Source organism: Oryctolagus cuniculus, chromosome 6 (genome assembly GCF_051225735.1).
Source record: "Oryctolagus cuniculus isolate XC-2025 breed Fujian yellow rabbit chromosome 6, ASM5122573v1, whole genome shotgun sequence".
NCBI classification, from domain to species: Eukaryota; Metazoa; Chordata; class Mammalia; order Lagomorpha; family Leporidae; genus Oryctolagus; species Oryctolagus cuniculus.
In genome coordinates, this window is record NC_142872.1 from 124,750,564 (window position 1) to 124,768,749 (window position 18,186).

Sequence of the window (18,186 nt, forward strand, 5' to 3'; positions counted from 1 at the left end):
AAATAATCTAACCTGTTTATAGCTTACCATACTTAAACTTCAGTATCCTAATACAAGGGTATAAGGTACACAGAACATGACCTTCCAAATGCCAAATAATTCCGTTTCAAAATGACACTTTCAAAATCAAATTAAGTCACATAGTTAAAATTTTAAATAATATTTAAAATGCCACTTTACATTCTTCATTTTTTTCCCTTGGTAAATGTAGTTATTACCTCTTGGAAATAATGCAATAAATATAACCTATCCAAAACTAATAAAATGACACTTGTCTGATCAAGATAAAGGTAAAGTAATATGCCAAGTTCCAGAAAGTAGTTTCAATTTGGACAGTACCTTCTTATTATTAAAGAAGAAGTAGAACCATAACTTAATATACTTCATTTGTAAGATTAAGAAAGTTAAAAAAGCTTTCATTCATAATAAGTTTCAAAGAAAAATCATTATTTCTTTACATGAGGAAAATGCCTAAAAGTCCAAATACTGATATTACAAAAAAGACATGAAAGGTAAAATCATAATGAACCAGGTCTGGATCCCCATATCTTCAGTTTCTATTTATCAAACAGAAAAATCTTTCCAACTTTCTCCTTTCCTGCATAAGACCAAAACTATGTGATATTCTGTTTGTATTACAATTACACTAATTCAATGCAGGTCACTTGCTTTTTACTGAGTCCAGATGACATTTGGTAAACTAAACATGGGCCAATTAGCTTAAAAAAAAAAAGGGAAGAAAAGAAAAGAAAAAAGGAAGAAAGAAGTGTATTTTGATGGCCGTTGGGTAGGTCACACAGTGGCTATACAGCATCAAGGCCTGCACTTCATTTTGGCTAACACCAACCATACGGCTAACACTAAGGACTAGCATTTTTTATTCCTTTCAGATTTCTCACATTTGGAAATTCTAATTTAAATACATTTTCTGGTGAAAGTGAGGACAGCACTCCTGTACAATATTGGTTTTCTCCTCCTTCAAATCAAATATCTTATTTTAGAGCTACTAAGGCTAAAAGAGTATGATTCTTTTGAAGCTAGCGGTTCTTTACTTATCACAGTTATAAATAATCAAATGAAACTGATGACTTAGCTGACACAGACACACCAAAACAATGGTCTAAGACTAGGAAGTTTCAACATCAATATTTGTAATCTGAAATCAACCTGAACACCATGTAATTAGGTATATGATTAACTAGATAACAGAAATAAATATTCATAATGAAAACTGACACTATTTTTTTTTACTTTATCAGAAGTTGGCACTCAACATTTTCTTACTGTCTTAACACATAAAAAATTTTTGATTTACTATTCTTTTTAAACTCTGCCTTACTAATGTACTTTTGGGTTAAAAAGTAAGCTTTAAAATGTCATGACTTAATTAAATTAAAATGTACACAAAACCATAATTTGAAATCAGATTACACTCATACAAAAAATCTACATTAATTAATTCCCCACTAATATACTTCATCAATTGTTGGTATTTTAACTAAAAAACTATTCACTTAGCATTATTACAAAAGTAAAAGTCTAATGTTTAAATTGGCCTGATTTTTAAAAATGTTATTGCTTATTTTTTAGCCTGATTTTTTAAAACTTGTCTAAATTTAACTGAAGAATATTATGTTCCTGCAAGATTTCATGACTACAGAGATATAGTAATGGAGATGGAAAGTATTTACTCTGAAAACCCTGACTGCATGACTGTTAAATCACTTACATACGGCAAAATGATCTACAAGGAAGCAGGGAGGTCCTGAAATTGTGTACCATATCCATTTTCAACTACTGCACAGGTGACACAACCAATCAACTCATTACTGAAACAGAATGGGAACAGAAGGCACTTAGTGAATAAAGGTGACTTCTTTAGACAAAATGAAAAAACAGATTATCACCATTTCTATTTATAAAGTAGACAATAGCTAAATATTATTTCCTACTCTTTATTTTATGATGTTTAGTAATGCAGGTCTAACTTTGGACATACATTATCTATGTATTATCCAATGTACAGAATAAATAATAAAAGAAAGCCAATCTGTATAAAATAACTGAAGAATAAAAAATCTTATATAAAATTTCTTTAACAAAGCTGATCTCTGCAGATGTTAGCTGTGATTAAGGACAAAGAAAACAACAGTACCATCCCTAGCATGAAACTATGAAAAGCAGGCAAGCAATCAAAGCTACCTCAAATGAAGAATTTATCCAGGTGACTGGCACAGAGGTAGTGGAAGGTGGCACAGGTGGTTCCATGGATTGGGTTAATGGCGTGCTGGCCACCCAGTCTAATTAAAAAGGATCCAGAAGTCCACCCAGCCCAACTCTGAAAAGCATAAGAAAGGAAGCATCCTGAACTTAACTGCAATGAAAAGGAATTTACATCCTAGAACATATCTCTAAAACTATCATTTATCTACTCTTGACAACAAAGTACGCTATCAGAAACTTCTTAACAAAAGTACTTTCTATTTAAAGTAATGCATTTTTAAGTGTCTTGGAGTTTAAATATCAATGATGTCTGCTGTTTGCTTTGCTTCTGTAATTCAGCTCTATATAATAACACACACACACACACACACACAAAGCTAAGACATCTAGGAGCAACCCAGGATCATCTAATCTTTCTGCACATAGAAATCACTGTCAACCAAAACTCCTAGATGCTCTTTATGTCCACTGCTGCTAATCCATGGCTCTGCTCAGGCCTACCTCTATGTCTATCCTCCTTCATTGGGAAAGAGAGAGGTGCAGTATTCAAACCTAATATATGTTTAATTTTATCTTTTTGGACTCAACCTATTTCTCCTTGCCATAAGATATTCTAGATCCCAATTCTGCCATTTAATAATATTTAATATTTTTCCTTGCTTCTTTACATCTACAAGTTTGAAAAGGCATGACTTCTTTATATCAACTTGTCATCTATAAAAGATGTTCAATCTCTCAATTAGAAACTAAACAACATACTTCATGTAGCTGCTTACAACAGCTGAGGGAAAGATTTTATAAAGAAGCACATTATAAACTAAGCTGGGAAAACAGCTATTGTTAACACCAGGGAAAGAGAGTCATGGTACAAAAAAGTATCAGCAGCAGGGATCTCCAGCGCTTCTCATATTAAGAAGAGGGAATTGAGATAATCAAGAGTCAAAGTGTGCAGAACAGTAACACTAGCAAAGAAGGAAGCAGGCAGCACAGAGTTTAAGGTATGAAAACTGTATTTATGAACAGGAAATAAGAATGAATCGATGAAGCAAGATACACCTACACCGTCAGGCTGAACATTTTAAATGTTGCTATGGAGTGAGTGAGTGCTTGTGTCCACCCCTAAAATCTATATTTAGTTTTACATCCTACCCCACCTGTGCTGATGGCATTAGCAGGTGGAGATGATTCCTCTCTCCACTATGCGACGATTCAAGAAGATGGCTGTCCACAAGCCAGGAAGTTGAAGCTGAAACCACATCTGCCACCACCCTGATCTTTAGAGTTCTCAGCTTCCAGAACTGCGAATAATAAATATCTGTTGTATGAGCCACCCAGTCTGTAGTACTCTTGTTATACAGACCTGAACTAACTGGAACATTTTAAACCTTATCACATAAACAAAAGAGGTGAACATGTATCACAAAAGGGGTAGGAAGAAATGTCACTTGTACTCAAATACTTACGGGAAAGTTCAGGCTCATCATTATATTAGTAAGTGTTATTCTCAAAAATTTGGAACCAACAATGAAATGTTGGATATACAAAACTCTTATTTAATGCAGTAATTGTACTTTTAGAAAAGAATATCTTAAATATCAGAAGAAAAAAATTAACAATAAATCAAAATGTGCTTATGGTCTGAAGTATGTAATACTATATGAGAAGAGATTACTATTATTACACCACCTATGCATAGAGCTGTGAAAATACAAGTTATACTAGTCAGCAGAAACAGATTCTGTATTTCACAGTATAGCTATTAATTCTCCTGAAATACATAGAGTCTTAAAATTTAATACTACAATTACATTAGTTTCAAAGCTGAAATTTCTCTTCTATTGTTGAAAATTATGTGATATTGTAAAAGATTTATTATAATAGAGCATTTTTAGCCCTTCACATAACAATTTTCATAGTACTTACTATATTCAATCAGCTGCAGGACTGCTAATTCTGTGGGGAAAACTTATTTTTTGTCTCTATTTCTGTTTCAAAACCATATACATATAATAATTCATTATGTTTCTATAATCAGGTTTGATCTGAGGCCACTGCTATCCTTAATATCTTTTTAAAAAAATTTATTTATTTATTTGAGAAGTAGAATGACAGACAAAGAGAGGGAAAGAGAAAGAGAAATGTCTTTCATCCACTGGTTCACTCCCCAAATGGCCTCAACAGTCAGAGCTGGGCTGAATAGAAGCCAGCAGCCAGAAGATAGAAGATATCTCTCTCTCTGCCTCTGCCTCTCTGTAACTCCACCTTCAAATAAAAAAATTAATCTTAAAAACAAAAACAAAAAAAAACCTTGACAATCTTTTCTAATTTTCCATGTTCATTTTATACTCAAAACTGTGGCAAAGTTTCAAGGAAAAATATATTCTTTTGCTGTTCTATAATCTAGCAAAAACAAAAGTGTAATATAAGGAATTCAGCAGTTTGACACTCTGGTGTGATGGGTTCCCTACATTCATTTCAAACTCTGATTTCATTCTCAAGCTATTTGATATAATTCTTCTTATAAAAAAACATTTACCCTTAACATTTTCTTTGTTACCAATAAGCATTTCAATAATCAAAAACCCAAAGTACCTCTTTGATAGGAACATTCCAATATAATTTACTTAATTATTCTTGGCCAACTGTTCATTTTTCCTTGTCTATAAATATACTACACCTAACACATATAGTTTCAAATATTTTTAATTTTTTTATTCTCAAAAGAAAACATGTGCTCTGAGGCAAGCACATGGCATAGTTTTGAGACACTGATTGGGATACCTGCACACCATAGTAAGAGTGCCTGACTCTGACTTCAGGCTCTGCTCCCCCAGTTCCCAATGTGTATTAATGCAAACCCTGGGAGACAAGTGACTTAACTATCTGTCTCTGCCACCCATGAGAGAGACCTGAATTGAATTCTTAGCTCTTGGTTCTGGCTTGGCCCAGGCCTAGCTATTGCAGCCATATGGGGAGTGAATCAGCAGATGGAAAGTCTGTCTCTCTTTCAAATAAATACAATTCTAAAAAATTAAAAAATAACATATACACAATCAAATAAAATCTAACCATAATATCTATTTTCTACCTAGTTAAAAACATGGTAAAAGAGTTTATTAAACTATCAAATTAAATATTTAAGAATTTTACTATACAGTTAGTATTGTGATTTTCCAAAGAAAGCTCCAATTTTCTTTATTTACTACCTTAATCTTTCAGCTTATAATTTACAAATCTCCCAGCCCTATACCTTCACACAAGAGGATTTCCCTTAGCAGTAGCTACAGACAGAATGGTTAATGATTACTTAATCATATATTGATAATTTGATACATAAAATAGTTAAGTATTTTATTTCCATTTTACTTTTCCCACTGAATTTTGATGATTTCAGTGTCTATTAAGATAAAGATCCAAACTGTCCAACTTCCTGCCTTCCAAACCAGACAATTCTCTATAGCCAAAAAGCCAGCTGAGTAAAAACTCTGGTTGAATTTATCTATTAATTTAAGCATCATTCTGGACTACTTTTTCAAAGCTGGCCCAATCTATAATCAAAAGAATATTCTTAAATATTAAGGCTTTTATCTTTGTCACATGAAATTCATTCATCCTACAAACATTGGATCAATTGAATAATCTGTCTCTCAGATGTATTCAACTGACAAATCTATCCTTAGATATTTTACTATAACATAGTAAAACCAAAAGTCAAACCATCGTATTAGTGAGGTGGCACTCTGCCTGTGACACTGGCATCCCATGTGGGTGCCAGTGCATGTCCTGGCCGCCTCTTTTCCCATCCATTTCCTGGCTAATGTTCCTGGGGAAGCAGCAGATGGCCCAAGCGCTTCGTGCCCCATGCAGGAGAACAGGATGAAGCCTGGTCCAGCCACAGCAGTTGCAGCCATCTGGGGAGTGAACCAGCAGATGAAGATTCCCTCTTTCTCTCTCTTCCCATAACTCTGACTTTCAAATAAATAAATTTTAATAAAAAATATAACTTAACAAGAAATTGTTCTGGTATACGCAGTAAAAGAGAATCAGAACACTTGTTTTCAAATTGATTACATTGCATAAATCTGACCAAAGATGAGACTAATATATTCTGATAAACTCCTCTCAAGGTTTACATTTTCCTCTATTTGTTCAAGTAGGATACAATGATTTGAATATGCACACTAAAAAGTGACACAAAACAAAAACTGGGATTATTACAGTTAAGCTGAGCATGCTGAAAACCACTGAGAAACTGAACGTTGTTACAACACTCTCCATGAACCAAAGTGAACAATAGAACCAGCTGAAAAACAGGCAGCAAAGTCACCAACAATTGCCAAATAACTAGTAGCTGGATGACAAGTAATATCTACAACACCAAAAACCGTTACTCTTCAAGACTCAGTTACCATAATATTTGATGTTGTAGCTCGAACAAAATATCACTTTACAAGTAATAATCTGGACCACGAAGCTTTCTACTGGATGCAGTTCAAAGTCATACTTGCAACTTCAAGGCAGAAATTGTAGATACTGATCATCACATGGGACCAAATTCCAGTAACAACATTAGCCATGGATAATAAATTGTACCACTTTGAGAATTAAAGGCACTATCATTTTCTTAAAGAATATTTTATGTAATTTATGGCAACAAAAAGTCCTCAATGCAATATATCACAAAATGCTAAAACACACAAATAGTAAATGTAGCAAAATAAGTGTCATGGAAAAGTCTCAGTGGCACCATGACTGAGTTCTCTATCCCAAGGACTATGTTCTCTTCACCTACATCAACAAAATGATCACAGGAGAGCCCAGGACAATAATAAAGCTTTACAGCAACTATATGATACCTACCTCTGAGGTTCATAATGTATGTCCCCTTACTTAGTATCTTCATTGGTAAATGGAAAATAAGGGAAAATTCAATTAAATGCATTTTGCCACTTGTTAGTAACCAATATAAAGTTTCTCTCATAGTAACAATTGACACAATTAACTTCTATAAAATTTTTACTGGGGCCAGCGCTGTGGCGCAGAAGGTTAAAACCCTGGCCTGAAGTGCCGGGAACCCATATGGGTGCCGGTTCTAGTCCTGGCTGCTCCTCTTCCAATCCAGCTCTCTGCTTTGGCCTGGAATAGCAGTAGCAGATCCCAAGTGCTTGGACCCCTGCACCCACGTGGGAGACCCAGAAGAAGCTCCTAGCTCCTGGCTTTGGATCAGCACAGCTCTGGCCATTGCAGCCATCTGGGGGATGAACCAGCAGATGCAAGACCTCTCTCTTTCTCTGTCTCTACCTCTCTTTGTAACTCTTTCAAATAAATAAAATAAATCTTTTAAAAAAAATGTTTACATTAACTGTGGGCCGTAATAATCTCCAGCACCCTTAACTCTCATTCATATGCAGACATTAGCTACATTTATTAAGTCCTCCAGCAGGAAAGGCGCTATGTATTCCTTGACATAACATTCTTTCTATGCTTATAGGTCTTGGATGCAAGTTGTTGTTGTTATTTGAAAGGTAGAGAGACAGAGACAGGAAGACAGATTTGTCATCCATTGGTTCACTGTCCAACCGCCCTCAACAGCCTCAAGGCTGGGCTAAGCCAAAACCAGGAGCCCAGAACTCAATTTGCATATCCTACATAGGAGGCAGGGACCCATCACCTGTTGCCTCCCAAAGAAAACAATAGCTGGAAGCCAGAACTGGAAACAGAGCAAGGGCTTGATTGCAGACACTCCAGTATGAAAAGTGAACATCCCAAGCAACAATTTTACCACTGTGCAAAACATCCATCCCAGAAATAGGTATTTTCATGTCCTCGTTTTGCCAATATGAAAATTGAGGGTCTGAAAGAGTGCATAATTTGCTTAAGTCTGTAAAGCCTTTAGGCTAGAACATTAAATCAAATCTGTCTGAACATAATATCAGGGATCTTTTCACTATACCTCCTAGCCTCTCATTCCTATAAAGAGCCTAATAATGGTAGTAACTACACTTCTCTTGTTATTTTAACCAACATATATATGTGTGTGAATTGATCTAAACAGTTTATACCCTTGTTGAAAATAGGATCACATATGAATAGCTAGCTACTTAACTAGAGACAGACAGATGCAAGGAAGGAAAAATAAAACAAGCAGAAAGTATTATCCAAAATTGTTTAAATCTCCTCTGCAGTGTTTTGTTGTTTTTTATTGTTTTTTATTTATTTTTTTTTTTTTTGACAGGCAGAGTGGACAGTGAGAGAGAGAGACAGAGAGAAAGGTCTTCCTTTGCTGTTGGTTCACCCTCCAATGGCCGCCGCGGCTGGCGCACTGCGGCCAGCGCACCGCGCTGATCCGATGGCAGGAGCCAGGAGCCAGGTGCTTCTCCTGGTCTCCCATGGGGTGCAGGGCCCAAGCACCTGGGCCATCCTCCACTGCACTCCCAGGCCAAAGCAGAGAGCTGGCCTGGAAGAGGGGCAACCGGGACAGAATCCGGTGCCCCAACCGGGACTAGAACCCAGTGTGCCGGCGCCACTAGGCGGAGGATTAGCCTAGTGAGCCGCGGCGCCAGCCCTCTGCAGTGTTCTTAAAAGTCTCCTATGGCAAGTCCACTTGACTGACATTACTGCCAAAAGCACTAGTTAAAAAGTAAACATATCTTGGGACCTTTGTGTCAGGTTTATTACCTCTATGACCTCATCTCCTATTACTGTCCCCCTGGCTCAGTGCAGCCACTCTGGCCTCTAGCTAAGCCTCAGAACTTAGGTACGTTCCCATCTCACAGACAGTGTACTGTCTGTCCCTTACAGAGTTCTCACCTCAGCAATCCATAAGGCTCACGCCATCAAGCCCTTTAGCCTTCAGCTTCAGTGTCTCATGAGCAAGACCTCCCTATCATATTTAAAGGTGCAGTGAGTCCTTCAAAGGCAGGTACTTCAACAAGTTCATGGAAAAAGCATGTTATGAAAAACTATACATGGATTCCACAAATGTTTTGCACAAAAGTAACCTTACCTTTTAATTCCATTTATCCATGAATTTTCAAAGTACCCTCTCATTCCCTAAAAGCATTCTCTAAAGTACTAATCAACATTTATGTACCTATACAATTTACATATTTATTTCATTTATTAACATCTAACACAATTGGAATATAAATACCATGAAGACAGGAACTTTTGTTTTATTCAGTGTTATATCTCTAACACAATACATATATGTTGACTGAATAAATGAACTTTATTATTTGGAACCTAAAAAGGAATTGAGTAAGTTTGATTTCATCACTGCCAAACACATCAATTCAAGATTCTCTTAAAGTGCAGTTTCATATAATTTGGGACATACTGAATTTCTCCTTATAAAATGTCGACTTCCTAACCTTGACCAATAATCTTTTCATTGCTCTTTTGAAGTTTAACATGAAGAGAAATCAGAGTTTGGCTTTAAAAGATCCTATTTTTAGTGCAACCAGACTTACATAAACACATCTATTTGTGTCATATCCATAAACTGTTAATAAGAATTAAAATGTTCTTAAGAATTAAGATGTTCTTTAATACTTTACAGCATCCTTCAATCAAATGGATATTAATATCCATCATATGTTGAACATATTTGTTTACTATTTCTATGTCTTTTATTTTTATTTATTTATTTATGAGGTAGACAGAGACCAGTTTATTCCTCAAACGTCCACAACAGCCAGGGATAGCCTGGACTGGGCTCCAACTGAGAACAAGAAACTCAACCCAGGTCTTCAGTGTGGGTGGCAATAACCCAATTACTTGAGCCATCACCACTGCCTCCCAGAATTTGCATTAGCGGGAAGTTGGAAGTCAGAGGCCAGAACCAGGCATTGATGCTGGTATTCAGATAGGGGCTGTGGGTATTCTAACCAGTGTCTTACCAACTAGATCAAACACCAACCACAATTAAATCTTTAGAAAAGCTTCTGAGAAAATGTAGTTCCTTATAATACATATTCTACACTTGATCTTAGCCAAAAGGCCAAGAAGCAATATATAATACATATTCTATGACCAACTATTTTATTAAAAAACATGACTAAACAGTCTGAAATGAAACTAATCTTATAATGCCACATCATACTTAACACTTTAAACCAACTTTTGCGTGACTGAGAAATCTTTCTCTCTCAACAATAAACTTTTTATGCAAATGTAAATGAGAACATGTGACTTCTACCCCATCCATTATATAACTTTTTATCATTTCAATTAAAAAATTAACTGATACCAGCATCTTTTAATATCAGCCTTCCACATTCAGAAGAAGTAAATAACCCAGAGATCAAAATACACAGTAAAATGTAGGAACAGCAGTTTTTCATTGCCAGCTCTCTCTATATAAACACTGAATGCAATGCTATGGAAGTATGACTCCACATATTAAGATGAGGAATATGTCTGTTTACATGTGTCTCTTTCCTGCTCCATATTACACTGGAACCTGTGTGTGCCTCTGTGGTTAAGATTTACTGCATGTTCATATTAAAGTCCCATTTCCAACATTTAAACAAAGACCACAAAGACCAGTTACAACAGTTATTAGTACAACCATGGTGTACCAAAGAATGGAAGTTCATAAAGCTGGAATTGATTGTTTATAGACAATTACAGGTACTGAAATGATTTAAAACATTTCAATTTTTGTTTTGCTCTGCTGAATCAGGCTCATTTAAACAAAGAATCGACACAACTGGTTCAAATATCAACTTCTAATCAAAACCCACCACTAATGTCTTAGCAGGGTGGCCATCCTCCTATTCATTAGAGTCCTTTAAAGGTGTGGGCATCCTGAAAGCAGGGTTGTATACAGTTCAAAACACTTTTGGAAGAAATGTCCAATAAAAATATGCCAAATCTGGACTTCTGACTTAAGGCAATACATAAAGTCTGAGAAACAACTGTATATCTCAGATACTGTGGCATAAACAAGTTTTTATTAAGTATATAGTAAATCAAAAATACTTACTTTCTAAATGCCATATTATATATTAAACTGTAGCAAAGGTCAATGGATCTATGAGAAAAATTCAAATAAATATTTTCAAGTACCCACATAATGTCATATCTATAAAGTATGAGCTAGTTTGTGCTGGAGTATGTCTGATTCATTCAGCTTTGAATTCCCAGTAGTTGAATATAAAGCTGATATTCAATAAACAGTGGTTGAATGAATATATAGGTTAACATAATATAAAGAATGATAATGATGTAATTAGATTTTTTAAAAATCGCAATTTCACTATTTTTCAAGGTCAACTTAAAGAAAATGTACCTTTCCAACAAAGTTTAAGTCCACCTTAAACTCCCAAGAATCAGTACTGAAAGGATAGACAGCATGGTGTGTGAAGAAGCAAAGTCAGCCAGTCAGCTGGACATCAGTCTACTCCCAGATGCTATGCTATCATTAAACTCTCCAACACTGCAGCTCCCCAAAAGCTGTCACTGAGATGAACTCCCTCTCAGCTTTCTGCCTTTCCTAAACTCCTTTCTAGTGAGCAATCATACGCAAAGAAAAAGTCCAGAATTATTTTTGATAAAAAGTATAACTGTCCGTCTTCTGTTCCATTTCAGAATGCCCTGAAACCCCGGAGACACTTGTGATTAGTAGTGAACTCAGTCACTTAGGCTGTCTGACCTGAGTTCTTTCTGTAGCTCCTAACCAGCCTGGCTCCTGCTGTCATGTTTGTCCTGTAAATCCCTGATCCCTGGCCTGCCTCAAATCTTTGAACAGTGAACTTTTAATTTTTTTTTTAATTATTGTTTGAGACACACACGAGACAGAGAGAGAGAGAGAGAGAGAGAGAGAGAGAAAGTGATCAAGAGATCTCCCATTTACTGTTTCAGGCTGGAAACAGTTATACTAACTGAAGGCCAATAAAAGCCAAATTAAATTTATTCTAAATTGTTTATCTTTTAATGAGGAAGAATTAGATATAATCAATACTGTTAACAATGACCAATAAAAATTTAAAAATATCAAATGACAAGAACAAAAATTTTGAGGGCAAGCAGTTCTGATAGACACTTAAAACAAAGAAAAGAAACCTTTACTGTTGTGGCTCCAATTTTCTTTTAAGTATCATACAAGTACCTAGCAAAATGTTTGTCTAGCAAGTGTTGCACCAGAATTCTAAAACAAAGAACCAGCTTTCTTCTTTTCCCAATTGGTACAATCTCTCAAAGTTTGAACATCAGCCTATGCCATTTCACTGACAGATAATTTAGAAGAATGGATTCTTCGAATTTTCCCACAAAGCAAGCTGGAATAATTTCTCTTTCCCCTTAAATTCCCATATGCTGTCCAGATGCACATGGAATTGTTAGAAATACTAGCAGTATTTTAACCGGGCACAACCTTCATCAACAATAGCTTCCTCCGCCTTCACCTTTATCATTGTCTAAATAGTCGCCAGTTAGCATTGTTTCGTTTTGTTTTGTTTTTTTTTGTTTTTTTTTTTTTTTTTTTTTTTGACAGGCAGAGTTAGACAGTGAGAGAGAGATAGGGAGAAAGGTCTTCCTTCCATTGGTTCACCCTACAAATGGCCACTACAGCCGGCGCTGCACAGATCCGATGCCAGAAGCCAGGTGCTTCCTCCTAGTCTCTTATGCGCTCCCATGTTCTTAACCATCATGTGGTATTGCTTCTCTGATAATATAGTATTTTAGCAGATAAAGTAAGGAAAATAAGGTAAGTGGGGACGCTTAAGGTTACAGGAAAGAACAGAAATCCTGACAAGAGGAAGAGCCACTACAAAGACAGTTTATAAACATACTTTATTAACGTGAGGGGAAAAAATATGCAAGCGAATTAAAATATGTTACATCCATAGATTCAACCTTCAAATAGGTGAATTCCTCACAGCTATAGAAAGATGTTTTAATTCTATTGTATATTATGCTACCAGTCAAGAAATGATAAAATTATGTACTCAAGATTAAGATACTGAAAAATAAAGTTTTGGAAATATCTTCATGTGATGTTGAAAATTTCTTTTGGAAATCAAATGGTAGATATATGCAAAATGAAGAAATGCATTTTCAAAAATGGAAATAAGATTAGGATGCCTGTGTATCACCCCTATGTATCAACACTGGCCTGAGGCTGGCGCCGCGGCTCACTAGGCTAATCCTCCGCCTTGCGGCACCGGCACACCGGGTTCTAGTCCCGGTCGGGGCGCCGGATTCTGTCCTGGTTGCCCCTCTTCCAGGCCAGCTCTCTGCTGTGGCCCAGGAAGGCAGTGGAGGATGGCCCAAGTGCTTGGGCCCTGCACCCCATGGGAGACCAGTAGAAGCACCTGGCTCCTGCCTTTGGATCAGCGCGGCGCGCCGGCCGCAGCGGCCATTGGAGGGTGAACCAATGGCAAAGGAAGACCTTTCTCTCTGTCTCTCTCTCTCTCTCTCACTGTCCACTCTGCCTGTCAAAACAAAACAAAACAAAAAAAAAAACTCTCCTGGATCCTTTGAAGATAATGTCTCATTTAATCCTTATAGGAAATCTCTGCTTCCAATACACCTAGTCTATCACTTTTATATATGAAAAAAGTAAAAGACTAAGATAATTGGTACTTTGGCCTGAAGTCACATTATAGGAAAAAAATTAAAATAGCAATTTCTAAATATCAAGTGATATATCTGAAATATATGCACACAATTTTATGTGAATTATATCAACAAATCTGTTAAAATATTAATTTGTACAAACAGCATGATCATAGCTTACTATATCCAAGGACATTTACTTACTACATGAAATAGATGAGTTCAGCAAAGTCATTGGACATAGGCTAAATCTAGGAAAGTGGTTTCCTATTGAAGCTGGATTATGTAATGGAAAGAAAATTAGCTTTAGAGTTAGATATTCTTGATTTACATCAGACAGCCTGGCCCAGGGAGTTGGCTGCAAAGTAAGAGCTGCTGAGATTAGTACCTGCAGGGTCATTCCTGCGATAACTCCAGTGAGATCCCAATGACAGTGTTGCTGAACAGCAACAGCAGACTAAAGCAATCCAGAAACACCTCAGCAAACAGCTCTGCTCCCAGTGCTGGGAGAGCAAAAGGCAACCATCCCAAACCACAGAAGAACAAATGCACTCTCTGCCATTCTTCTTTTTCCTAACAAATGCCATCTTCATCTGTTAGCCACTGTCCTCTTTTTTCTTCCATTTCTGATTCTCTCCTTCTGATTGTCCTTCCCTCTCCTCTTTTGTCCATTACCTTAATCAAGCATTTTGCGCTTTTTTTAAAAAAGGGGTTTATTTATTTATTTCAAAGTCAGAATTACCAAGAGAGGGACAGACAGAGAGAAATCTTCCATCCACTTGTTTACTCTCCAGATGGTCACAAACGGCCATCAGGGTCTCCCACATGGGTGGCAGGGGCCCAAACACTTGGGCAATCTTTCACTACTTTTCGCATGTCATTAACAGGGAGAAGTGGAGAAGCCAGGACAAGATCTGGTACCCACATGGGATGCCAGCACCTCAGGTGGCCACTTAACCCACTGTCATATGCCGGCCCCTCAAGCATTTGCACTTGTGAACCACTTTCTTCCTTCTCAACTCCAGAGTCTGGTGTTAAGAGCATTCATATACACCGGCATTACCTCCAAATAAACTCAGTCTCAAAGGATCATATGTTTTCTTCCAATTGTAGCAATTTAAGGGAAACTAAGACAATACAGCAGGTTATAGAGTAAAAAATAGATTGAATACACTGACCCATGTATGTTAAAATATCTTGTGGTTTTAGAAAAATATTATGCCCTAAATACAATTGTATATTAAACATTCTCACTTAATCTTTCATTATTTCCGCAAAATTTGAGAAAAATAGAACTTACTTAACAAATTTAACAGGTAATCTAAAAGGATTAGGGTCAGAAAGAAACTCAGTTATTGCTTTAGTGTCCCCAAGCACTACATTTCTTGTCAATTTTGACTTAATAACATCTCACATATAAATCATTCACAAAGGAAAGACAAATCATCTGCCGTTTACTATCATGGAAATCAGAAACCAGTAATCACACAATGCTTTTAATTCTTATCATATTACTAAAATTTTATCAGAAACAGATGTCAGCAGCACAATTTTGATGGAATTAATTTTCTTTTACTTTCATAACAAATTAAGCACTGCTCAGTCGAAAAGTTATAATTATGTCATAAACCTTGAGGCTACATTAGGTGCTATAATTTAAACCGGCAGAGTATAGTTTGTACACTATTGGAAAATAAATTTATTAGCCTCATGATTGATAATTATCTAACCAGCAATGTCCAAGTTCTTTTAAAACATCCAATCAAATTGATATTTAATAAAACTAATAAAATCACTTAAAGATTTCCAAATGTATAATTAATTAGCAATGTATAAATTAGCAATATAACTTCAAAACAGGTTAAAATGTATAAACATTAACATGATTTCCAAAGAATAAGCCAGGAAAATGACTTATGTCCCTAATGAATCTAAAACCTAGAGATAAACTTTGGGTGAAAAATAAAGGTAATGTTTATCAAATAAAATTAGGGGCCAGTGCTGTGGCACAGCAGGTAAAGCCGCTGCCTGCAGTGCCAGCATCCCATTTGGGTGCAAGTGCTAGTACCAGCTGCTCCACTTCTAATCCAGCTCCCTGCTAATGCACCTTGGAAAGCAGTAGAAGATGGCCCAAATCCTTGGGCCCCTACAACCACGCAGGAGACCCGGAAGAAGCTTCTAGCTCCTGGCTTCAGATTGGCCCAGCTCTGGCCATTGTGGCCATTTGGTGAGTGAACCAGCAGATAGAAGACCTCTCTTTCTCTTGCCTCTCTATAATTCTGCCTTTCAAATAAACAAATAAATCTTTAACAAAAAATAAAATTAAAATTAAAAAGACGAGCCAGCGCCGCGGCTCACTAGGCTAATCCTCCGCCTTGCGGCGCCGGCACACCGGGTTCTAGTCCCGGTCGGGGCGCCGGATTCTGTCCCGGTTGCCCCTCTTCCAGGCCAGCCCTCTGCTGTGGCCAGGGAGTGCAGTGGAGGATGGCCCAGGTGCTTGGGCCCTGCACCCCATGGGAGACCAGGAGAAGCACCTGGCTCCTGCCATCGGATCAGCGCGGTGCGCCGGCCGCAGCGCGCGGACCGCGGCGGCCATTGGAGGGTGAACCAACGGCAAAGGAAGACCTTTCTCTCTGTCTCTCTCTCTCACTGTCCACTCTGCCTGTCAAAAAAAAAAAAAAAAAAATTTAAAAAGACGGGGGCCAGCACTGTGGCACAGTAGGTTAATCTTCCGCCTGTAGTGCCAGCATCCCATATGTGTGCTGGTTCTAGTCCCGGCTGCTCCTCTTCCAATCCAGCTCTCTGCTGTAGCCTGAGAAAGAAGTAGAAGATGGTCCAAGTCCTTGGGCACCTGCAACCACATGGGAGACCAGGAAGAAGCACCTGGCTCCTAGCTTCGGATCAGTGCAGCTCCAGCCGTTGCAGCCACTTGGGGAGTGAATCAACAGATGGAAGACCTTTTTCTCTGTCTCTCCTTCTCACTGTCTGTAACTCTACCTCTCAAAAAAATAAATAAAATCTTTTAAAAAAATTAAAAGACATCATTTTAAAAAAATTAAAAATGAAGATGAATGCACAAAATGTGTCTACACATACAATAGAATATTAGTTAGCCTGAAAAAGAAAGGAAAAACTGAAACATGCTACAACATGGATGAACCCAGGGGATATTACTGAGAAAAGCCAGTACAAAAAAACACAAATACCATGTGATTCTGTTTGCATAAGGTACTGTAAGTAATGATGGTTACCAGGGGCTGAGAGGAGAGGAAAATGTAGAGTTGTTATTTAATGGACTGCTTTTCAATTTTCAACATGAAAAAGTTCTGGAGAGCTATAGGATAATACAAATGTGAACATACTTAATATTTCTCAAACATACTCTTAAAATAGTTAATAAGGTAAATTTTAAGTTTTTACTAAAATTAAATGTTTAAAAAAGTGAAAAGTTTAAAACAGAAGGAATGTAGCACAACTCTTCTTGCAGGCTAAGAAACAGCATACCTTACAGGAAAGAATTCATGAATCACACTTATTGTAGTACCTAGTTCATAAGTAAAATCTTTGTGCATGTTTAGATATTAATTATTATGAAATGCTCAAATGTGAAAAAATTAAAAGTAGTATGTTCTACAATGGAAAAGGGAGAATACCACTCACATTAACCTGTATTTGTTAACCTGTCTATATCAAACTTATCCTCATTTCGTTTTACTGATTCTTATTTAACTGAAGAAACATTTCACTAGTATTCTGCCATAGACTAACTCATAAATCATCTCACAAATAAGTCCCATAAAAATATAGTAACCGGGACTAGCATTGTGGCACAGCAGGTTACACTGCTGTCTGTAACTCTGGCATCCCATATGGGCACTGTTTTGTGTCATGGCTGCTCCCCTTCTGATCCTGCTCTTGGCTAATGTTCCTGGGAAAGCAAAAGAGAATGGCCCAAGTCCTTGGATCCCTGCACCCACGTGAGAGACCCAGAAGGAATTTCAGATTCCTGGCTTTGGCCTGGGATAGCCCCTACAGTTGCAGCCATTTGGGGAGTGAACCAGTGGATGGAAGGTCTTACTCTTTCTCTCTCTCTCTCTCTCTGTGATTCTGCCTTTCAAATAAATCTCCTGATACAAAGTTTCTTTAACAAAGCTGATCTCTGCACGGGGCCTGTGCTGTGGCGCAGCAGGTTAAAGCCCTGGCCTGCAGTGCCGGCATCCCATATGGGTGCCGGTTCTAGTCCCGGCTGCTCCTCTTCCAATCCAGCTCTCTGCTATGGCCTGGGAAAACAGTAGGAGATGGCTCAAGTCCTTGGGCCCCTGCACCCACTTGGGAGACCTGGAAGAAGCTCCTGGCTCCTGGCTTCGGATCTGCGCAGCTCCAGCCGTTGCAGCCATTTGG

At 37.3% G+C, this 18,186-nt stretch overlaps 1 protein-coding gene and 1 pseudogene across 4 annotated transcripts in view; both read right to left on the minus strand.

Moving 5' to 3' along the window:
* Positions 1–18,186, minus strand: part of STK3 (serine/threonine kinase 3) — a 321,260-nt gene that overhangs the window by 164,190 nt on the left and 138,884 nt on the right. Inside the window, exons 7-8 of one of the 4 annotated variants that reach the window (XR_016236531.1) lie at positions 2,203–2,338; positions 1,730–1,829 (exon numbers count right to left, since the gene is read on the minus strand). The exons of 2 other annotated variants lie outside the window; for them this stretch is intronic. Coding sequence is in view for 1 of the 2 variants with exons in the window: in XM_089336371.1 (XP_089192497.1) it covers positions 2,203–2,268 (66 nt within the window). In the remaining variant the exon portion in view is untranslated. The remainder of the gene's footprint in view (positions 1–1,729; positions 1,830–2,202; positions 2,339–18,186) is intronic. One more of the 4 variants, XM_089336371.1, reaches the window with a different exon arrangement.
* Positions 10,072–10,237, minus strand: LOC127490907 (U2 spliceosomal RNA; annotated as a pseudogene).